The sequence below is a fragment of the Pezoporus occidentalis genome, unplaced genomic scaffold, assembly GCF_034315485.1.
Source record: "Pezoporus occidentalis ecotype Australia unplaced genomic scaffold, CSIRO_AGI_Poc_V1 ctg123, whole genome shotgun sequence".
Classification (NCBI taxonomy): Eukaryota; Metazoa; Chordata; class Aves; order Psittaciformes; family Psittacidae; genus Pezoporus; species Pezoporus occidentalis.
This window is the reverse complement of record NW_026913027.1, coordinates 1,828,743-1,853,023: the sequence shown is the minus strand read 5'-3', so window position 1 is coordinate 1,853,023 and position 24,281 is coordinate 1,828,743. Positions and strand designations below refer to the sequence as shown.

At 39.3% G+C, this 24,281-nt stretch overlaps 1 protein-coding gene across 3 annotated transcripts in view; it reads left to right on the top strand.

Annotated features, from left to right (window-relative positions):
* Positions 1-24,281, top strand: part of GRIA3 (glutamate ionotropic receptor AMPA type subunit 3) — a 153,637-nt gene that overhangs the window by 13,427 nt on the left and 115,929 nt on the right. For all 3 annotated transcript variants that reach the window (XR_009962548.1, XM_062607471.1, XM_062607470.1), the window contains exon 3: positions 21,458-21,697. Coding sequence is in view for 2 of the 3 variants with exons in the window: in XM_062607471.1 (XP_062463455.1) it covers positions 21,458-21,697 (240 nt within the window). In the remaining variant the exon portion in view is untranslated. The remainder of the gene's footprint in view (positions 1-21,457; positions 21,698-24,281) is intronic.

Sequence of the window (24,281 nt, the reverse complement as noted above, 5' to 3'; positions counted from 1 at the left end):
TTGTCCACTGGAAAGTGAGTTTTCTCTTTCTGAAGAAGTTGGTGCCATTAATCGTTTTGCTGTTGGCCATTATGCTAGAAACATCCCACTGACATGCTTCCCCGGTGGGGCTGGGTGTGCTGATCGACCTTCACATCATACCAGCAATAAGCTTGTAAACTGGGTAATGCTACAACTTCAAGATTAATTGCCAGGGTATAAATTTTCTGAGCAACAGGCTTTAAGACTGAAAAGTGGTTGTTTATGGCTATAGATGGAACAATGTGACTTTTTAAACTTGGCCCAGCGGTTTAGTTACCTGGACCTATGTACACACTGTTGCTACCTGCTCAGTAGTCTGTCCAGAGGGCTTGGGCACTTGCCTAGAGCTCATAAGATGGAGTTTCTTTGGAGCATTACGCTGTGCGTGAAGGAGCTGAGGTGATGGGTTTGGCTTCAGTTCATGGCATCTGCAAGAAAGAAACTGCTGCAGTTGGTGGTGTATTAAGCTCTCTTCAGTGATGTCTTATGGCAGCACAAATCCTGCCTGAAAGCAGATGAGTGCCAACCTCTAGGTCCTTGGGAAAACTGCTCATTCCTCTGTTTTCCCCAGAGCACACACCAGGCACCCTGTGATTCAGCAAAATAGGGTAGAATACCTAGTAATTTTCAGGATCAGATGATGTGTTCAGAGCCTCAGGGCCAGCGACCCACAGATGTGCAGGCTGGTAGCAGTGGTGCTGCTGTGCCCGCCCAAAGCCCAGCAAGGCTGCCAGGAAGAAAGTCACTCCAACCACAGCAATTAGATCTTTTCACTTCAGGGCTTTGGAACTTTTCTTTTGGATCTGTACTTCACAGAGGTGCATTTTTCCCTTTAGTCAGCTGAATATTTGTTTTTCACTGTTCTCTGCTCTTGCCTTGCTTTGACAGATAGGTGCAGCTAGACAACAATTAAAAAAAAAAGAAAAAAAAAGGAATTTAAAAAAAAAAAAGAGCTCTTTCACTTCCCAGAGACAGCGAACAGGCCTGTGAATGGCGCCTTCTGTTCCCCGTCTGCCTGGGTTCACCTCGCAGCCATGAGCCACAGCACTAGTCTCATTCCTGTTGCGCTGCTAGGTTTGTTTCACTCTCAAAAACTCCTTTGAGAGTGGGCAACTTTCACGCTGAAGTGGTTAAAAATCCCAAAGTTGCTCACGTTTCTCAGAAGTGGCATTAGTTATTCCCAGGGTAGGTTTACTCAGATCACTGGAGCTTTGTTTGAATCCAGTTTGACTTTGAAATGATTACAGATCCTTGGGGTCATGTGAGTTCCCTGCAGAGCTGGAACTGCTGTGACACTGGAGGGATTCCGGTGATTTCGGAGGAGCCTGTATGTAAATACAGTAACTGGGTGAATAAAAAGCCAGCAGTGTAATTCTTCAGCATTAGGTTCTTGTAGCCTGCCATGCCTTTTGCACTGATATGAGACTTTGCAGCTCCCGTTGATGAACCCCCTAAAACAAATGGCTGAGGTTAGTATTATTTATAGATAACCACAGAGATCATTCATTCCTCTCAAGCTGTTTGTTTTTGGGCAGCCCAGTGAAACTGATGAAATTGCCTGTTGTCTGAAATGCTACTGCCAGTTGTTTGAATGAACGGTATTGATTACAGTTACAGGACTATTCATCTCATACTGGCACGCATACAATACATGTATTATAAAAATGTTGTCTCTGTTGACAGCTGGGTTATGAAATGATACACTGAATTATATGTCCTTATAGGCAGTGTATACATAGACGTTTCTCAATCCTAATACAGAATGGAGTATCGGACTCTGAGGAGTATTACAGTACCTTCGTTAGAAACAACCAGTTAACATTTATGTTGAAATCAGCTGACACAATGAAACCCCAGTAGGTGCTAACTGGTCTAAATTATCTTCTGCTGTGATGGTGGAGAAAACTTTATTTTATTAAATGAGTAAAGGATTTCTTAGAAGGTGCAGATACAAAAGAGACCATTTAAGTCTACTCTGTTACCACGGTCTTGCTTTAAAAATCAAAGAAAACCTTGAGGCAAGCCCTGTTTGCAGTACATATGGTGGTAGTCTTCTGACTTCTTAGCAGATACCTTCATCTTTGACTTTTGTATTTAAAAAGATGTGGTGATGCAGGAATCGTGTTGGTCTACGCTTACCCTGAAAAGTTTTCCATCCTTCATTCTGTCGTTACTTAATGGTGTGTATCCCAATTGCCTGGGTTGCTCCACCACATCAGTTTTTGCTGTGGGACTCACTGGAGGGAAGCTCAGCAGATGGCCCTTTGGCTGCAGCTTCTGTCCCTTCAGTGGAGCAATCTGTTGTTCTAACTCAAAATGGGTTAGAACAAGCCCCAAAGTTGAAATAAAACCCCTCTTGTGTTTTAGAGGATGTGACCTTCCATTTGTGCATTGCTGTATGTTTGAAGGATTTGTATGCTGAAAAACTGTGATTGTTAAATAAAGATTGGAGAGATTTTAAGTACTGTGCTTGAAAATTTCCATTATCTTGCTCTGTAGTCACAAGTGATCAAAAATAGATTAAAATGGTCAAAACATATATTTTATTTTTTTTTTTTTAAGTATTACAAATGCTTACTTGATTATATCTGAAATAGCACCACTGTCTCCCGTAGCTGCTCTGGGAGCAGACTTTCCCCCTATTTACCTGAACCAATAGGTACATTGAACTTCAGCAGCACACAGTGGTGACAGATGTAACCGTAGAATGCTTGGGTGTGCTTTAACATATATTTGCAATTATAGCAAATTTATTAAGTAACTGCACTTAAGGTTTCATAAAACATGTAATTCCAGATCACACCTGGAGTAGATTGACTTACCATGCTTGATGTAAGTAGATCGGAGCAGATTTATATCACTGTGATTCTCAAAATGTTGCCTAACAGTTCTTTTGGGCAGTAGAGTGGGTAGAAATCTTTACAAATTTGTGTGGTTCAGTTGCCAAAGGTTCACGTTCTCTTCAGTTTGTGTTAACCTATGATAGCTTTCAAATGGAGTATTTTTTTTTATCATAATTTTGTTTTTCCATGTCATAAACTCAATTTCCTGAATAGGAAAATATGTTTTTCTCTTGTTCTTTCTTCCTTTTTCTTCACAGTGTGAGATTTTTCTTTACCAATAAATACTACATTTGTAACCATGAAAAAGCTTCATTTGAGCATCTCTTGACGTTGGCTTCTCAGCTTAGCAAGTTGCTTTTCCTGTTTCCTTCTGCTCAACACTTCTGCTTTCTGTTCCTTTGTATCAGCCTCTGCAATGAAGCTGTTGTAATACAACCACATTAACTTCATGGTGGTTTATTTTTGGATTCTTTCTCTAAAAATTGAATTTCCTGTTAGGAGATGGGCTATTTACATATTTACATGCTCATCCTTAATAAAAGTGGATGAGTGAGCAGAATAAATATCCTACACATTTATGGGAGAATAGACACCTCACCCCCATGCTGTCAGTGTAGAGGTGGATTCTGTTGGCAATTTGTGTGGTGCAGTGGTTGACAAGATACAGTAGCAAGAATAAAACATTAGCTGTCACACTTGGCAAAATTTAGGGTCTCTTCAGCTGTGAATGGCTGTGCTTAATTGTTCTTGAAGGATCCCCTGCTGAAATGATACATCAGAGCAGCACAGGCTGAGCAGTTGGTGATGTCTGAACTTGCTCCTGCTGCTCATGAACCAGGTATACTGTAAATGCAAACAATAGGCACTCCCCTTATCTCTAATTAAAGCATGGATGCAAATTTGGCCATTCAGCTGCAGTATCAAGTTACTCAGAAGCTAACTTGGGAGGTGAAAAGTGGATATTTTTGCTTGGTACATATTCTCAGTACCTTTGCTTTTCTGGCATCCTTTGCCAGATGGAGAAGTGGAAAGAAAAGATATGGAAAAGTGTGATATTTTCTACTGTTTATCTCAGAGTAATGAGGAGAATTTTCTGGGAATTCTAAGGAAAGGTGGCTTTCCCTAAGCATTATTTTCTTGTTCTTCTCTGGAGCTGCTCTATGACTGATTCTGTCCTGCTTGTCTTTTAAAGATGTGAGATCAATTATGGCAATAAGGATTACATGTGGTGATTATCTGAATTCTTAAGAAAACAATAGCAAAGGTGGAAACAGGGAAGGGCAATATTGTCATTTGAGCTTATATAGGGCTTGTAGCTAAAATCTTTACATGTGATCTTCTTCAATATTATGTACATTTCTCCATAAAAGCATTAACAGCTTGTCCATTGCAAGAGCCAGTGTGACTGTGTGGTCGCCACCGCGATCTTCCATTACAAGTCAGTCAAATCTCTGCTTCTAGATTTATTTATTGGTTTGTCTTTCTAGAGAGTGACAACATGTGGGCTTGCTTAGCTTAAATAACTGGTTATTTTTCAGGTTTAGTTGATCATAAACCCGAGTTCTTCACCTGAACAATCTACTTGAATAGATGACCCTGGAAAGCTTTTTCTAATCTTAGGCAACAATATAAATATAACAGAAACCCTGATCTAGAGGAAAAAACCTTGCCTTCTAAATCCTGTTTCCTCATATGGTTGATTTTCATTATTTTTAAGAAGTCTTGATTTTATTTTTATTTCCTTTCATAGCAAACTTGTTTTTATTCTTTTCCACTACAATTCCATCATTGATAAAATGCACATCTCCTGTTTGTGCAGACAACATCTGCTTACATCAAGGACAAAAATGTAAAAATTATATGTACAGCAGCATCATTGTGTAATAGTACTGTAATCAGTAATATTTTTTAATAAGCTACATATCAATGCCATTGCTCAGTTCCTGAGAAGAGTCTCACAAAGGTGAGTGAGATTTTATGGGGTGAGCTGAATTTTTCACTTGCTCCCTGAGTCTCCCAAAACTGATATTCAGAAATAAATCTTTTAGGAGGAGAATTTAATTATCTTGCGTTTCCCATGTCTTTGGCTCTAATTAACTGGCTGTCCTTTGGATTCTCTCCCTCATTTGGGAAGTTTGAATGGATTCTGTATCTCCAACGGTTTTAGAAAGAGACTTCAGAATGCGGCTTTTCAGAAGACTACAGCTCTGTAGAATGTGATTAGTTTCTCTTATTGGCTTGACCCAGTTCATTTAGTGTGCTTAGCTGAAGTCATGGAAATCCCAGATACTTATTTGCAATTGTTTGAATTGTCCATTTGGTAAAAGAAAATATTGGGGCAGTTTGATTTCTTTATATTCCCTAATACCGTATTCCATGTTATATTTTTATTCAAAGTCAGTTGTGTGATAGCAGGCTATTTTTTGTTTGAGAATAGTTTTGGGGGCTGGGAGGGAGGAAGGAAAGGACCGAGTAAGTAAAAAGAAGCCACACCTTAGAAAAGGATTCAGAGCCAAGAGAGTTAAATTACACTTCTTTCTAAGATGTGAAATTGCTTCTAGGGCACAACCTTGGTGTGTTTGCTGGTGCTGTTTTGAAAGATTTTCAATTACTGTATCATGAGCACATTTTATGGAAGGGAAGTGTTCTTTCTGAAGAACAGAAATTAAATCATACTTGCTTCTTTTGGAACTAATGTGTAATGTGTATCCATATATTCATGGCTGCTGAATTATTCTGCTTCTGTCAATCTATCCCGTTCCTGTAGCCCCTCAACAAAACAAGAGGACAGATTCAGAGTATTTTTGTTTCCTCCAGAGTAAAAAGGAGGCTCCTGTCAGCTGGCCACCGTATGAATTTATGTATAACCTGAGAACTTTGATGGGGTGAAAAATTTTCATCAAACATAGATTAAACCAGAATAAAATCCCAAAGGTTCTGTGCTTAAAGAGACCCTGGATTTTTGGATTACATATACAGCATGTAAATTTGTCTTTCCTGCTGTCCTTACTCATAGCACCAACATGACTGTCATTGAAATGAACCAGAGGCGAAAAAAAACATTTCTTCTTTTTTTCTTTTATTTTTGCAAGTAGCAGCAAATTCGGACTTGCTGCACTATCACATATCTGTGTTTGTTAGGCCCATCACTTTCTTCTTCATTTTTTAATACAGTAAAAAGAACTGTATATAAAAGTATGCTGTTAAATCCATTAAAAAATTTAAGAAGGCTGAGCTGAGTACAGCACCTGAAACTGCCTTGAGAATCATCTTTTGAAACTGACTTTGTATCCAGCTAAGGATGGAGCAATACATTGAAGAAAATAATAAAAAGAAACTGGGATAACACAAATTTACTACTTGAACAAAGGAAAAAAACTCTTCAATGTAGTAACTCAAATCCTGATCGCTTTCTTTAATAGGATGGCTTCAATAGATTCTAATTTCAGACTAGTTTCACTAAGTTATGGAAAAATGAGGAACCAGGAAAGGGTTGTTTCATTTGTTTTTAAATTATTTTAATGGTTACAAAATAATCCGGGCACTTTCAGTTCATGGAGTTTGTAGTTTGATTTTGTTTGATGCGGTTTCTGTAAGTCTCAAGACTTCTTGAAAATCTGGACTTACCATTCTTAACTAAATCTAGTGACAGCCAAATTGCATTTGTGTTTCAAGCATGTTTTTACAGACTTTTCTTGGTTTAGTGGAAAACTGTAAAGGACAGTAGCTTGCCGTATGTCCATACAGTAACTTCAGGGCTCATGGTTACGCTCCTAACCAGAAAGGGTGTTACAAGTATGTTAAACTAATGAGAAAGATCAGAAACAAACTGGAATATCATTATGTGTTTCACATTTACTTACTGCAGATTCAACAGTGTGTTTAGCCCCAGAGGCAAAGAATGGCATAACAGAAGGACTTGAATGCCTGTTTTTGTTTTATAGGTGATCTCTGTAGACAGGAGGTAAGAAATATCTGGCTGGGCTTCTTTGCAAAGCTTGAAAGAGCTGATAAATTTATCAGTCCTTTTTATGCAGTTCTACTGGAGGTTTTAAATCTTCATGTCTTCAACTGATTAAATTATTATGAGAAAGTCATTCTATTGTTATCAAATTCATTTTTCTTATGCAAGTTTCTCTGCTATTTTTGTTATAGCAAAGTATTGTCTTACTGATAACATTGCTGGGGAAGGAGGGCTCGAACTGGCTTGTGTAAATGGAAAATATACAGAGAAAATCAGGGTACAAGGAAGTCTTCTGTGCCTATAACTGACATTTCTTGGAAAATGAGATCTCTTATACCTTCTGTTATAGTCTGGAGAGACACTTCACTTAGTCCATTAATCTTTCTGAAAAGCTTTACTACCTGAGTTCACCAAATAAATCTATTCCAAGACCTACAAAATTTTCAAGTACCAAAAATATAATCTGTTGATGGGCCATTTTGAAAAGTTTGACACTGTCAGGGAGTCCGTTTGAATATCAGAGTAGGAAAATTCAGTAACAATAGCCTAGGATTAGCTCTGTAGGATGTATTAGCTTAAACAAACACTAAGAGACATTATCATAGTCCTTTTGTCTGCTGTTTTGATGGGCAGTATAGAATTATGTAAGATATATATGTGTGTGTAGTGAGAGAGAGAGTTCCTGGTTTGGAACTTAAGTTGGTGATGAACTGCTTTTCGTCCAGTGACGTGATGTGTCTCTTGATAACTGTTAACGCTGGTTTTCACAAAAGAAAAATATTTATTTTAAATTTAAACTGAAATTGGCAATGATATTTGCAAGTTAAAAAAAACAGAGTAATTGATCTATAAACCTGAAATATTTTGTGAATTAATTTAAAAGAAATTAGTAAAGCAGAAACTTAATAACCTTGTATTTGGTAGGACAAGGCTACATTTAAAGCAAAGTGTTAGTCGCTGACTGGAGTCACATACCAGTTTCTATTCAGTTGTGCATAGTAAGCTGATTTTTTTTATTTTAAGCTTACCTGAAAGAGAGCTGAAAAATTAATCAAGTTCATTGAGGTCATGAAACAGTTCCTCCGATGGTTACGCCTGTGCCTGCTGTGAATAAAGGCTTCCCTGTCTACCTACAGAGCCTAGTTGTGTTGTCCTGAACTGTCAGTGTTTCTTTCCAGTTTGTCAGCTCTCGGTAAGATCCTTCCTAACCTTAGTCCAGTTTTGTTCAGTGGTTGACCTCTGGCAGTGCTGCAAACAAGGGATAACCAGCAGTTGGGACAGGAATTCAGGGTGATGTTGCTCTTCTAGAAAGAGTTCATCTTGCAGCTTACTACAGAGCTAGTGCAATGGTATGGCCATGTGAGAACATTCCTTAAGACAGAGAAATTTATTGCCTCCTGTTGTCTAAACTGCTACAGTTAAGCTGTTCAGTGCTGGTAGATTTGCTATAGGGACTACTGTCATAGGGATGCACAATGCCATTTTAAGGCTGTTTTCCCTAGCTTCATACTGATCTGGGTACTGCAAAGTTGTGAGATTCATCTGCTTGTTCCTTGGGTGAACAATACGCCCTAAATAGGCTAATTCAGTATGATATGTCAAGGACTGGTTGAGAGCTCTGGAAGATTCACTGAAGTGACTTACTGAAAGAAGGACCCACACTGCATTGCTGTCCTGGGTTCAGCAGTAGCAGTCATTTTTCACCTTCTTAGTAGCTGGTGCAGTGCTGTGTTTTTTACTTTCAGCTTGGGAACAGCGCTGATAACACCAATGTTTTTAGTTGCTGCTTAGTAATGTTTACTCTGACCAAGGACTTTCTGAGTCTCATGCTCTGCCAGGGAGGAGGGGAAGCAGGGAGGAAGCAGAAACAGGACACCTGACCCAAACTAGCCAAAGAGGTATTCCATACCACAGCACATCATGCCTACTATATAAACTGGGGGCAGTTACCCGGAAGGGCTAGATCACTGCTCGAGTCGGGCTGGGTATCGGTTGGCGGGTGGTGAGCAGTTGTATTCTCTTCCCTTGTTATTTCCCATATCATCATTGTTATTGATGGTAGTGCTATCGGTTTGTGTTACACCTTAGTTTCTGGACTGTTCTTATCTCAGCCCATGGAAGTTACATTCTTTCGATTCTCCTCCCCATCCCTCCGGGAGCAGGGGGGGAGAAAGTGGGGGAGTGAGAGAGTGGCTACGTGGTTCTGAGTTACTGGCTGGGCTTAAACCATGACAATTGCTCTTTAGAAATTCATACCTATTTTATGCTGTAAGGATTAGAAGTTTTGTTCCCAAGACCAGAAAAGACTTGTGTTGTGCAGCTTCTGTTCTTTCGGACTTACCCCTGCCCTGACTTTCTTCTGCCACCTGAGTTTACAGAGTATTTTTGCAGGATGCTTGGAATTTGTTGTATACAAGCAAGGTGTTAGCAGCTTTAGTGATTCTTGTGAAAAGCTGGAGAGGAGGATTGTTTAGATGCTTGTAATAAACGCTACTACTACAGTGAGATTTGGATTAAGGATGCTAATGCATCTCTGAGAATGGAGCATGCCCATGAACCAAGAGGATAAGGAACGGGTAGGAAGCTAGCCTTGGTATAGATGGTTAAAGAGTAGGTTGAAAAAGTAGCTATTTTAGTGCCAGCAATGTTGCTATTTTAAGTAAGTGTATTTACAGGCAGAGAGCCATTATGTAAAAACAGGCCTATGTTTGAAATACAGTACAAATTATTAAATCCAATCTAGAAATTCAGAATGTGAAAATACTGCAAAGTTTGCAGTGAGCAGACTGGTTAACTGTACATATGAAACAAGAGAAGTTCATGACATCACTGATATTAATCTTTGTGAGTATTTGGTACCCATCACGTTCAGTCTGATGTGTCAAATTCCCCTTTTTCGATCAAAAGAAATGCCAGTGACTTCAGATGGTTTTGGCAGTAAAGATAAAAAAAGGGGGGGGGGGGGGGGGGGGGGGGGAGGAGGAGGAAGCAACGAACCTGCTTTTGCACATAAAACTTCATTTCCTTGAGTCACTTTAGGCTTTTCAAGGAGCACCAAGAATGAAGGCTTAGGAGACTCTTGGGTAGAAGGATGTGGATGCAAAGCAGGGATTGTAGCTCACTGATTATAAACTATGGTGTGAATACTGTGTGTAGCTTGGTAACTTTGGCAAATCTCAGAATATTATCAGAGGAAAGCTAATGTTTGTTAACCATGTTTCCAATACAGAGGAGCTGTAATGGAGATAACATAATGCAGAATTTGTTAAAAAACTCAATGGTTCTACATTCATCGCGTTTATGCTGATGAAGCCACAAACATGGTGAGATCACAGCAGTATTCCCTGGCATGGATAGTGATTATGAATAAAAATTTCTAACTCATAGGGGTGGAAGTTATGGGACTCTTCTCATTCTCTGTTAACTGTACTAGCAAGTTTGAGAGAGAAAGGGCTGTTCTTTGAAGTCATTGATTTGCAGGTGATTTCCCTCTTGGGGAGAATTTAGTAGACGTTAGTAGAGAAGAGACAGGGAAGTGTGGAAGTGCCATGGTCTAAATAAGTCAGCCGGATGCCCCTAGTACAACTAGATATTAATGCCTCCTTTCCTTCTAGAGGGAGACTCTTGGTATTGTGACCCTCAGCTCTGATTTGGTGTCTTGAGCACATACTTCAGTCTGTTCATGAAAACACGTAAGTGTGTGCTAAAATTTGTGCGTGCTGGTTTGGTATGGAGGGCATTCAGTAAAACCTTGCTGGTGTCAGTGAAGCAATTCTGTGAGTGCAGAATAAGGTTGACCAAGCTGTAGTTCCCCAGGTGTGTGCTGTTCTAGAGAAATTCACGTGCTGCCCCACACTGCCACTGTCTCATAATACACTAGGTTTCTGAGGAGGACTTCATGGACATCTTGTGTAGAACCAAAGGGTTGTTGGTTCTTGTATGAGGCATTTAGCTTTTTCTCTGTGAGGACAAGATGTGGGAAGAGTCCCACCGCTCTGTCACCATCACATGTACCCCTGCAGGCCACAGTATCATGCTGTTGCTGATGATTAATGAGATTGTTCTCTGATTATGAACGTAGCAGGGTCTCTGAAGCACAGAAAAGCAACGGATTTGCACCAGGTTAGCATTCTACTATACAGCTGGCTGAGAGCAGACTTTGAACCAGTGTTTAAAGCTGTAACAATCTGTCCAAACCCTTTGAGATTAACGAATAGTTTCAAATTTAGGCCTGTCTCATTTGGCTGCCCCCTCCTCTGAAAGGGCAGCAGTCAGTTAAGAATTAACATGTAGTAATATGACTTTTCTTTCACAATCAGGCTCTTGCTGTACCATTTCCATCAGTTTTGGCTTCTACATTATTCAGCTGTGCACCAGACAATTCTTTTGTTATGTGCCAATTAACCCAGCTTGATAAATAGTGATTATGCATCATTTATACAGAAAAATATTCTTGTTGTTCCCTGTAAATAAGGCACTGACTTAGCTGAGGGTACTGGTCTGTGAATTACTGTCAGATGTCATCATGAAGGTCCAGGAGGCTGGTAGCAAGAAGGATTCTTTGGACTGTAAAACAGATAAAAATGACACCAAGAATAAAACTAAATGGGAGGATGCTTTATTTTTGAGGAGGGAGGTGGGATTTTGGTTTTGTGGTTCTGCAGTTTGGACTTGTACTGAATAGACCTCTTGGTTCCAGTCCAGCTGCCACTGAAGCCAATGAGAGCTTCTCCAGTGACATTGGTGGGTGCTTTATTGGACCCCTAAGGGACATCTTCAAATGATTTCCTTGGCTGCTGAAGCCAGGTTTCCACAACCGTTCTGTTTCCTCTCCTGTGTGAACTGACCTGAAGTCTCTCAGACTGATAAGGTAACAGCAGGGGGACATGAGGACTGGGTGAGAATTGCATAGTCCCATGAACCTTGAGTAAACAGGGAGAGGAGATACAGAAATGTGAAATCCAGTCCACTGGTCTGAGATGTACTCGCAATGACAGTACTTGCTGCAATGCTATTGCAGAGCCTTCAGGAAAGTGTTGGGGACTGTTGCTTTGGGTAAACTGAGCTGTCTGTTAACCAGCACCATGCTCTGCATGCATAGAGCCAACTGGAAAGCCTCCAGAGCTGGAGGCTGCTTGTACAGCTGCTGTTTTGGCGATTGCATACCCTTTCTCCTTGGACAACCTTAATCTTGGCCTTTACTTCATGGTGAATTTTACCCAGTTCAGTGATTCCAGGTGTGTTTGTTGTTTTGTCTCTTCTTTCTCATCCTCTGTAATATATCCCCACAGGCCTATAAATGGCACCACCTCCGCAGACTCAGCTCATCTTTCATCACACTGCCAGCGCCTTGTTTTGATTTATTGCCTTTCACCACAGTAGCCCAGAATGAAGTCAACTTCTGAAATCACTTAGGGAAGGATCTGCTGAACAAGCACACATTTAATAATATGCCTCTGCCTTTTTTACTTCCACCATACTGGGATGTTCCAATGAAATAAGAAAGCCCATCAGAGTATGGGCGTGCTGGAAACAGCTGCTGCTGATTTGCAGCTCTGAGGCTCAGCATTGCCTTTAACTGCTGCGCTTTGATTCAGCCCTGCGTTCTGCCCAGCATCGTCATCTGTAGAATGCTGCTGTTTCCTCATGGGTGTGACTTATTTACTTCATACCACAAAGCGCTTGCTTTTCTTTTAGCCCATTGTTTAAACTATTGATGAAATACATGAGATGGGATGTCTCTGAAGGTGGTAACAATAGCTACTTGGATACTCCCTGCTCTACCATATCTTGTTGAATTCACATTAAAAACTTTTTCAACCATGTCTTTTTGTTCCAAGGCAGAGTACTTAGTGGCTTGTGGAACTCTTACTAGTTTATTAGAGTAGAATTATAGAAACATTCATGATTTTATGTTAAACTGTTAAATGTTGCTATGTGTTTATTATAATATGAATATTATAGTATTATAGTAGAGTATATTGGCTGCCTGTAAGTAAATGGCTGCTAAATTTCATTGTGTGTTATAAGTGAGTAACTTTTGAAAGAATAGGGGTTTTCATATTTTTCCTCTGGCCAACATGTTTAGAAAAGTGCTTCAGAAAATAAGATACAGTTACAATCCAAAGTGATCACAGCATGTTGCCATAACATAGCAGATTAAAATGAGAAGCATTTCAAATGGTACAACAGATGGAAACAAGTTATTTAACTCAAGCGTGTGTTACATATTTGAATTACATGCACGCTCTCCATGTTTCTGCAGAGAAATGAAACAGGAAAGTCATGAAACAGGAGTTGGAGTCTCAGATGTGAACACAAATGATCATTGTTTTCTGTGAATATATTTAGACTCTCCTGGGGAGAACTTTGCCGGGTCCTCTGGCTCCCTCACACAGCTGTTAGCTCATCTTCCATGCTTCAAGAACAGAGTGTTATGTGTATAGGATAGACTAAGCCTTTTCTCAAAGGGCAAAAGCCTCACCTCCACATGTTTAATCTCTACTGCTCCCTAAACTTGAGGCCAGTGCTTGAACCTTTAACCATCCAGGATCACAGAGCTGCCCATCAGGAGCAGAGCATTGGCTTTGCACACTGCTATTGCTGGCAAGGCATTGATTATCCTGGAGAAACTGAGCAAAAGCATCTCTTCATCAAAGCACAGAGGCAGAGACTGATGCCTTTCCATTTCTCTCCAGCAGCGAGTTTAACTGTCTATGAAGAGAAGCCTCTTGCTGTACCTCCTACATGATCCTTTGGTGTCAGGATCAGCGTAGGCAGTAAGCGGAAGAGCTCAAAAGTAACACAAATCCACAGCATTTAAATCTGAGTTCTGCAGCAGTGCTACATACTTCTTTCTAAAAGCTTTTTGTTTTAAACTGTGTGGTATGTATTTGATACCTTCCCTTTAAAAGCAGTTCTCCCTTGTGAGCTGTTGGTGGGGGTGGTGGGATCAGGATGGAAAATGGTCTCTTACCAGTAGAAAATCATGGCTTGCCAGGATGGGTTTAAAATAGAAAACTTGGCTGTAATTTGTAGTGCCCGATCTGAGCACTTGAGCTCCATCTTGTAAAGACACAAGCGAGATAATATAGCGTTCTGATCAGGACATAGTTAAGTATAGTCCTCAAATATCATATTTCTTAAATCATCCTCAAAAAAAATAATTTTTATAGCACATACAATGCCTCCTCTTGCCTTTAATCCATTTTAAGCTTTAAACTGCTATTTTGCTTCCCTCAAACTCCAATGGATTATTCTTCAAATTGAGCCATGATAACCTGATACATAGCCTTCCAAAAGAAATAAATCCATGGTATTTTATAAAATCAGTGTGTAATAGTAATCCCAGTTAAACAAAATCTGTTTATAATTTGGACTACTGATAGGAGGCAGTCACTTTTCCTGGAAACTGAATGGATCGACTCCTGGTTTCTTCCGTTATCAGAAATGAGTTGTACATACAGAGATTCTGAATGACAAGTGATTATTTATTTAATTAATGAAAAGTAAAGCATTACATCATAATTTGGCAAGTTTGCAGGACCAGATACTCCACTTGTGCTTAAGTTTCATCAAGGTTCTACAGTTTTTTATTTTTCTAACTTTGTGGCCAATAGACCTAAGGCAGCAGTAGCTCAGACTACCTAATCTTAGGTATGGAAGCAGCTTGGGAACTAAACGATAAGCGAGGAGATCATAGTAGCACAAGTAGCATAGCCTATTCCAAGCTACTCAGGCCACCTGCAATATGTTCTCTGACCTTTCAGAAAGCTAAGCACAGCTTTCCTGGGACAATCAAGGCTGTGTTCAGCCTGATTTTCTGTCTGTCTTACAGTTTGGTGCTCAGGGATGTCCTTGTGATTGACATTTTAAATGTATTAGCTAGGGTTTTTTTAAATACCAAAGGTTTTCTTTGCCTATGGATCAAATTGGCAGTTTGGGGACAGAGAGGTTTTGATCCTGGTTTGCCTTTTATCTGAGTGTATGCTAATGGCTAATGCACATCCAGCCTGAATGAACTTCAGCGACCTCTCTGTGAGTACTTTCTGAAACTGGGCCTTGGTCAGCCTTTCTGCCGGAAGGATCTGACTTCAGATACGCACTTCTTTCTTGTGAGCAGACAGGCATCTATTGGTATTATGGTGTGCATGAGACTTGGTGCTGCTGGTGTCCCTACTAGCACCGTTACAACCTGCATGGCCTGGCTTTATTGTTGCAAGCTGGCATTTTTCACGCTCATAAAAATCACACAAATGTTTCAGTGTGAAGAGAAGATCCAGCATGCAGCAAATTCATGTACATTGTTAGGGTTTTATTGAACTGTAGTAGTATATATAAAGGCCAAAATGTGTAAAGTTTAATGAGTTGAGTCATGCATGTCATAAATAATTCAGCATACTGAGGAAACCAAGGCTGTAGTAATGCATTTGTACAGCACCCAGCACCCAGGAGCTGTAGTTGTGATCGGGGTTCAAAAGTTGTTCCGAAAAATGGGTAAGAAGTAAAGACTCCTTTAATAATGGAGTTGTGATGAGGTGACAAAATTCATCTTGAATGGGATCTTGACCAGAGAATGTTTGGGGATGCTTCTTGTTGTTTTGGATTGCTTTCCAGTAAATGGGTTGTAAAATATGAGTAGATTAATCCTTATGCATTTAATTTGCAACTTAGTAATATACCTTCCCAATGCCTGAATTTACTGGTTTTATTTTATTGACTCTTCTAAAAAGAAATGCATACTGAAGGAAGTGTGCATGTTTGAAGAAGACACTAGATAGAACAAAGCAAGCATAGTTGTTAATAAAGAGAACTAGATAAAACATACTTCAGTTATTTCACTGAGAATACTGTTGCCATAAATAAACAAGAGTAAACCAGCATTTTGTTCTGCGCTCTCCTGTGAGGTTTTGGGTTGCGTTTTTTGGTTTGGTTTGGGGGATTTTTTATGTCTGTAAGAGCATGTCTTTTTTTTTAGGTAGAATGAGAAATGATCTGATAGCAAATATCTCAGGAGGATTTGTATCTTGCTTCAATTTGTAGCTTCCTTGGTTCCTTCCCATCCCCAACAATATTTGCTATTAACTATTTCAGAAATGGACGTTTTCAGAAATGCTTTGTTGTTTTCTCAGCTGAATTTTAAACAACTCAGTGGAGTATTTTCTTCTTGGCAGAATTCAGTGTCTTAAAAGTTTAAATGAAAAAGCTAGTTTTATAGGTAAATGCAGTTACTTCTTTTTTAGTTTTTAGTATGATGGGTTTGTCTTTAAAGGAAGCTCTCAAGTCTGATTGCTTGGAGCCCCCCAAAAGTAGCTTATTCTGTCTTCAGGGGCACTGCTGTGCTGATCTCCTCAGAGCTCAAGGTAGAGAGAGTATGTCTTTTCATTCAGGGGATTAAAACGGAAGAGAAAAGAAACAGCAGTCTCTCTGAGAACCTGTATGTTTCCTATAAAAAGTCACAGTAATGATAACTCTTGCATTATTACAGCAAGGAAGTCATAGCATGGAGCCTTAGATAGAAAATAGCAATTGCTCTGAGATATGCTGCAGATTATTCCATTATAAAGTACTCCCATTAGTCTGTTGGCAAAGGCTGGAGTGAGAATTGTCTGGAATCCAAGATAATTGGCAGAAGAAAGTGGAGGGAATAAAATTTCACAGCTGAGGGAAACACAGAACATGAAAGTGAGGAACTGGTATGAGCAATGAGCAATAATGCCAGCTGTGATTGTGCTCCTAAGGTGCCTTTCATTCCAAAGAGCCATGTGGTTATCAGTAAGTCAGGCCTCACAGTGCCCCTTTGACATGGGTTAATTTTGTCAGGCCTACCTTATGAGAAATTGATATGAACAAAGGGGAAATTACTTGTCTATACAAACAGTAATGAAGAAGGAATAGTGTTTGAGGTATTGCAACCTCCAACCCCTGATGCCAAACCTGCAAGGCTGTTACACCCCTGGGCAGAAGTGCACTGTGTGGCGCACTTGGGAGCATCCTGCCAACTTTTACAAGTCACTTTTTATGATATCATCTGGTGGAAATAGTGTATTAAGATCCACCCATTACCAAATTTCTTTTGTTGGCTTTATACATCTTTTCTTTAAACAAGAAAAATCCAAAACTACTTGTAAATGTTCCTAGTAATGCTCCAGTTGTTTATGCTAAAAACTGGAAGTAAAAAGAAAAAAGGAAAAGAAAGAGGGTGTCAGGGAAGTTTTAACTTTAGCTTCCAGGCAATAGACACTAAAAATGTCAGAGCCTATACAACCTTACTGTGTCAGGAATACTCACAGTCACTAAAGGGTAGAAGAACTAAATACCATTAGAAAGTAAAACTTAATTTTTACAAAGACACAATAACTTGTGTGAAATGGGGCTTCTTTTGAGATTCTGGCCTGGAGCCTGAGTGAAAAAAAAATCACATCTGGCTAACCTCAGCAGATGTTAAGATGTTTCTGTGGTGGGCCTGATTTGACTGGGGAGAGGATGGAACTGCTAGCAAAACAGGAGGCTGTGTTCATTGAGTTACACTGGTGTTTAGGATGGCTCAGAAACCAAGATCTTTTCTTCTTTCTGAAGTAACTTCTGCTCCCCACTGTGATCACTGACTCTGAACATCATTTCCTTCCTTGACATGAAACACCAGTCTGTCATGACCTGAAAGTTCCTTGTCTTCTCTTGACATGCTTGAGAATTCACAGGCTTCTGTCATACCATCCCTTCCTCTCCTGAAAATGATGGTGTGTGGCAGCTGACTCACTCTGAGAACAAGCCGTGTTCAGTCTCCATTAATAAATACTCACCTTGCACCTAATGTTAAAATAACAGCTTATCATGATCCCCTGTTAGGTTACTGCTGCTCTGTACCTTGTTTGTGGAGGTTGCAACTTTTACACATCAGGTTATAAAGCAACCTGCCTGTGTGCTGTCCTTGGAAACAGATGCGCATCCATGGTATTAATATCTATAATTAAGAGCAGTTTCATAAAGGCAAAAAAAACCTCCTTTTTTTTTTGTTTTTTTTTTGTTTTTTTTTTGAGGAATGAGTTGCATCAAGATTTGTCCAAATCACTTCTTTAGCAGCCAAAGAGTGTGTTGGACCATCTGCATTGTTCAAATAAGGAAAAACAAACACAAATCAACTGTGATTAATTAAGGAAAAATACCAAAATTCTTAATCAAACATGAGGATTGTTGTCATTGTCAATAGAAACCAGTTTGTAAAAAAGAGCTTGAAGGTGGGGTTTAGTTAGCATGTTTTAAATTTTAATTATGGCTTAGTGGTGTTAGAACAATAATGCCATTAAAATGAGTGTAATTACATGTTTGGTTTTTGGAAAACAGGTAACAATATGGCCATGCGTTCATAGATGTTCATTAAGTTCATCTGGTCACACAGGAGATTAGGTCACAAACTAAACAAAAGACCTAACACTACGAAACTGTGAGATCAAAAATGCAAATGAACATCGAGAACCAAAATAATTGCCCTTTTAGTTTCTCCTTATCAAAACAAAAGTTTATTTGTCTTTAAAAAGGGCCAGTAAAATAGAATTGGCACCCAACAGTGCATGCAGAATAGATAATCAAGAAGAAATAAGCAGAGGAGTTTAAGGGATTAGGAGTTTTCAAAACTAATAGAAGACAGTCTGGAAAAGAGTTAAATCTTCAAGATCCACAGTGTATACAAATGTGAGCAAGGGGAAATCAGACTGGGCAGGGAGGTGCACTTGGTGGAAGATATTGTTGGTAATCCTTCAGGATTTTTAGGAAAAAAAGGTTGCAAATATCAGAAAGGCCAAATCAGACACTCTCATCTGCACTAGGATGCTCCATGTGAGCAGCAGCTCTGTGTTGTCTGTTAGGTATTGTCTGGTGAAGGTCCTGCTTCTGGTTAGGTTGTTCACAGACTCTGACTGTTTGGTTTGTTTGGGTTTGTTTTTTGGGGGGGAAGGGGGGGATTCACAAATTGAGAATGGACTCTTTGCATAAAAGAGCACAATCTGCAATGAAAAGAGTTACAGCTTAATTCAGTGTTTTGAAATAGCCAAGCAAGACAGAATTTTGTCCAAAGGACAGAGACCTTGCAGCATTTTCAAACTTGCCCACGGTGCTTGGGTTCCATATCTCTTGAGAACAAGGAAGAGCACAAACTGAAACGGTTCTCAGCGGGTTGTCAGCACAGTGCAGAGGAGCAGGTCCATGCTGTAGCCAGCCACTGTCGGTTACCTTTAGTACTGCTCCTGTTCTCTCTATGGGACGTAGGAACTAGCAGTCCTAATAAGACCTAATTTCTGTTCTTTGTTATCGTCCTACACATACATAGCATGGTAGACTTTGTGAGCCCCCTTCTGGCTTTTGTTCAGATAATGTGTCCCTCTAAATCTGGGAGATTTCAGTGGAGTCACAGTTCAAAAGTATCCCTGAGCCTTATACCAATAAGAAATAATGGGCAAACTCAGGATCATTTGAAATACTCTGGGTTTTTAGGGTCAGGAGGCATTTGAGAGTATGTTTTGTTTGCATTGCAAGAAGGGCTGTTTCCTGGAATGCTTTCTCTTCTTCTCTGCAGTACAGAATCTACACAAAAACCTAGTGAGCTAGGCCAATAATAAATATGTAAAAGAAGCCTGATTTGTGAGGTACTAAGTGCATGTGAGGACACCCAGCTCTGCACTTCAGTGAATATTCCCGTGGAATTAGGGAGTTTACATGCCTTCGAAATGATTTGGAGGCTGCCAGGTTTTCTAATGTAGTCTTTTTTTTTTTTTGCTTTTTTTCACCTGTAAGTTAATGCCTTTTATTTGTTACTTCAGCAGATAATTTTTATGATAGCTTTTTCTGCTTTGTATCCTGCTGGTATGTAGTTTAACAAAATACCTTTTGAAATGATGTATTTAATTCCTCAGTCATACCGCTGGGAATAAATTCTTGGTGCATTATGATTTTTTTTGTATCTTTTCTCTGCTGTGGTTGAGAACTTCCACAAACTTTTCTTTTAGAAATCACTACTTCTTATTCCCTCTCTGTGCCTCATGTGCATCTCTTCTGTCTACACCAGCTGTTATTTGCTGCTAGTATCCACGACTTGTCGTGTCCACTTACAGTGGCTTAAACACTTAAAGAAATTCCTTAATACCATTTCTGGTTTTTGCACCTGGATCTCCAGGAAGAAATCGCATTTTCACACCTGACTTCCTATTTGAGATGTTAACTATGATGTTGTCAATGAGCTGATATTGTGGAGAATCCTATTTAAAATTACTTTAATAGGCTTTAGTGATTCTGAATGGTAGCATTTATAGTAGGAAATGTTTCATGATGGTACTTTCAGAAGTAATGATGCTGTATATTTCTGCGTAAAAGTCATGTCTTCTTTACTGGTGATTACTTCCCCTTGCTTTTTGCAAAGTTAAATATGCAGTGTTTTGGCAAAAGTGGTTAATGGGGCTGGTTGAAAATTGTTCAGTCTGGTTCTTGACAAGTGAAATTGTTAATGCTGAATGGACAATTTTCTGGGAAACTTATTTTCATTACAAAGGGGGCTTGCTCATCTCATTCCAGAAATGTTTTGATTCGGAAGTGCTGCTATGCTGTAGTATATATCAGTTGTACAATCTCTATTGTACAACTAGAGCAGAGCCCCAGCATCTCACATATCAGGCTCCCTCACTATCCCTGATACAGTCTCCCTCCATGGAAAGAACCCATGATCTTAAGAAATTTGCTCTGCTTCTGCAGAATTAAACGACAAAGAAAATCTTTTCCTGGCAACTTCCATGAATTTGACCATGTTTATAAATTGAAATACTTACATTTTTGTCCAAAATGGTCATTGTTCAATCTCTATAAAGTATTGAAAATGAAATGTTTCCCCAGATAAGTGCATGTGAAACAAAATAGCTTCACAGCATTTTATGATTTTCTGGTACTGGATGAGTTCCTCAGAACACCAGAATGGTTAATGACTAAAAACCTCCATGTTAAGGGATTTCAATTTTTGTCCCATGAAGCCACAATACGTGTTCCTCGTTTGTGTTTAGTGCTCATTAATGAGCCATGCATTTTCCAAATAGCTTCTGAAAGATTTTAACACTCAGTTAAGAAACCACCGTAATTTCTCACTCAAAAAGACCATACAGAGGTTTCATACAGACATTTCAGAGCTGTCAACTATAAAGGAATTAACAATACAGATTTCTTTGAGTACGTTCTGAATCAAGTTGGGATAGCAGGGAAAAGTACATCTTAACATCTTGACTTTTAGGCAGACCCAGCATTTGTTACATAGCTGTGAAAAGAGTTCTCAAGATGCTGCTCAAGGGAGGGAAGGTATTTTACGGACAAGCAATGTAACCCTGTGTTCTAAACAATGTGGATAGATTAGTGGATTATAACACTAGCAGGACAAATTGCAATCAAAAATGTGCTCAGACCAGCTTAATTGTGACAAAGTTGGTAAAACTCACAGTACAATGAAATTAGTATAGGTTATCTCATGAATTCATTCCATCTGCTGCATGATACAGAAAAAGATCAGTTCTTAGACATCTTACTTCAAATATACTTCAAAAGGGTTTTTTGTGTTCATTATATGTCAGATTTTAACAGTCCTGTCTGTCTTTGTTAGTCTGTTCACAGTTTTCCCGAGGAGTTTATGCCATCTTTGGATTCTATGACCAGATGTCAATGAACACACTGACGTCATTTTGTGGGGCGCTTCACACATCCTTCATCACACCCAGCTTCCCAACAGATGCAGATGTGCAGTTTGTCATCCAGATGCGGCCAGCATTAAAAGGAGCCATTTTGAGTCTCTTGACTCATTATAAGTGGGAAAAGTTTGTGTACCTCTATGATACAGAACGGGGTAAGTACCATCATTTAAACTGATTTTTTTTTTTTATTTCATTACCTCCTATAAGTATTACTAGAAACAGTATGTGCAAGCCAACCCAAGTTTCTTTTGGATGGAGGTAGCATATTCTGATGGTCCTAGAAAGCAATATTATTCTGAAGAAACTAAAATGAATGGATAAATGAAAATAAGGCATCTTCATATTACTGATAATTTGTAAAGAGATTGTCTGGAGGATAGTGTTACCAGTATAAACATTCAATTCGGAATACCTGGTTTCCATGGAGCCGCAGATTCAACACTTGCCAGGGTTTTTGAGTTCTTGCACAATAAATAAAGTTGGCACTATGAAGTAGGCTGTTAAGCAAGACCTTCTGCTGTGCGTGACATTGCAAATCCCACGCCACTTTACATAAATGAACGTTTCTGCTGTCATTGGACAAAGACACTCCATGCTAATATATACTCTGGAGGTGTCTAGGCATCAATACTGGTCTAAGAATATAATGCATAAGATGCTTCAGGGTTCTGCTGGAGAAAAGATGCTCTAGATATGTTACATGGATGTCCAGAGGTGAATTTATTACATGACGAGAATTACCAGAGATATCTTTTACTAAATGAAAATATATTAAGCCCAGTGTTTTCACATTTAAGCCAATACTTAACAATGAAGAAGCCCCAAAGGTAGCAAATTGCGTCAAAAAGAGATCTAAGCATCGGAAAGCATTTTTTTGTGAGGAATCTTGCATATTTCTGTGGAGCATCTGTCACTGCCTGCTCTCAGTGTACAGAATTTGCTTGGTTACAGGTTTCACCCGGGTAGCATTTTTTGCATCAGATAGGTGTGCCACTGCCCTTCTCACCAGCTTTATGATTAACAACTCGAAGACTTTCTTCAGATCTAGGGGATGTGGATAGAGCCAAAGAAGCTTATATTCTATTCCATTACAAAGTTCTGATACCCTAGGCTACTGCATATTGATAAAGATCAAGTCTTCAGTGGCTGTACCTTTCACCCAACTAAGGACTTACCCTATGTTAAAGTTAGGAATTTTCAATCTGATCGTGCGTGACAAGACCTTAGAGTGATTTCAAGGCGTTAAGTATTTCTAGAGTTGAAAAACACTAGCTGTGACATCAAGTAGGAAAGTATGGAGAAGTAAAGAATGTCATTAGTTCTAAATCTTTTAAAATCACTAGCCAAACATCTGTATTTCTGGTTTAGTCTGCTTTTAAATGAAAGCTCCTGTGAATATGTTGTTTATCTGTGTAAGAATTGTTTGATGGGGCCAAATGTAATAAACTTACAGCATGCGATAAAGTAAAATGTCATATGTTCCAGGACTGATGATACTTAACATGGTCAAGGCTAATAAAGTTTGCTTTGGGTAGCAATGCATCAGTTATTCAGTATCATGCCTAATAAGAAGTTTGGCACTTTGAACTGGAAGAATCATCCAGAACAGTGGGAGTTTCTCTAGAACTTTTCTACATGATACAACTATCAGACTAACTGAGATAGTAACAGAAGTCATGAGGGAAGAATTGCGGTCTCATACTTGCATTTTCTACAGTTCTTAGTGTGTACAATCTTCAGGTAGGCACAGTCTAATCATGAGCTTATTATGATGAATAATCCCTTTGGAACAGTTTAGGTTGTGCTTAGGCTTCATTTTGCCTTGTTCATGCTAAGATTTTAATTCCAGGTTAAAACATAGCTCTTCTTGTCAAAATTTGCCCCAAGAGTCTGACTTTACCTCTGTTGCCTTCTGCCCCTTGTCATGACTGCCTACTCGCATCCTGCTCATAATCTTAGAGTTACTATTCAAAGTCATGTTGTGAACTTACTGTGGCTCACATGTGTGTTATGATAGCTGTATATTAGGTCAAACATTCAGCCTAAGTGTCAGAGAGTGAAATCTGAATTACGTGATGGCACAGGTGACTGTGGGATTATAAAATATAGCTCAGGATTAAAAGATAAAGGACAGCAGCATCTTTAGGATGGAAGAGGTATCAGTGCATATAGGTAGCTTGATGAAGTTGTTTGGAATAAACTTACCACATCTTAGCTGTCCTTCCTATATATACATCCGCATTGCTGTTGTTTGGTAATGTATTTGCCATCCGCTAAAACAGGAACACAGAGGAACAGTTAATTATCTTCAGTTACTGCTGATTTACTTAGGTTAAAGCAAACTTTGTTAGCAGTCTTATCATAGTTATAATTGTTGCATGCTTCCAGCATTAAAATAAATTGAGAAGATTCAGACAGGAGGGAGACGCAGGGCAATTGGCTCCTGAGAAACAGACATTAGATATCTTTGATGAGCAGTAGTCGTGGATGACAGCACCTGAAACATTTGCCAGTTCCGGTAGGCTGCCTTGTTTCTGAAGTTAGGCCTTCAAATACAAAAAATATCCCCAGAATTTGAACAGTAATAATAGTGAATATCTCCTTGTGTCAGGTACTGAATAGGGTGTGCATGTTCCTGTGCTCAGATGCCACTGGAAATGAAACCATTCGATGTCACAGTTTTTAATAATTTCTATCTTAGATACTTAAATGCTTTGGGGCACAAACACTGTAGAG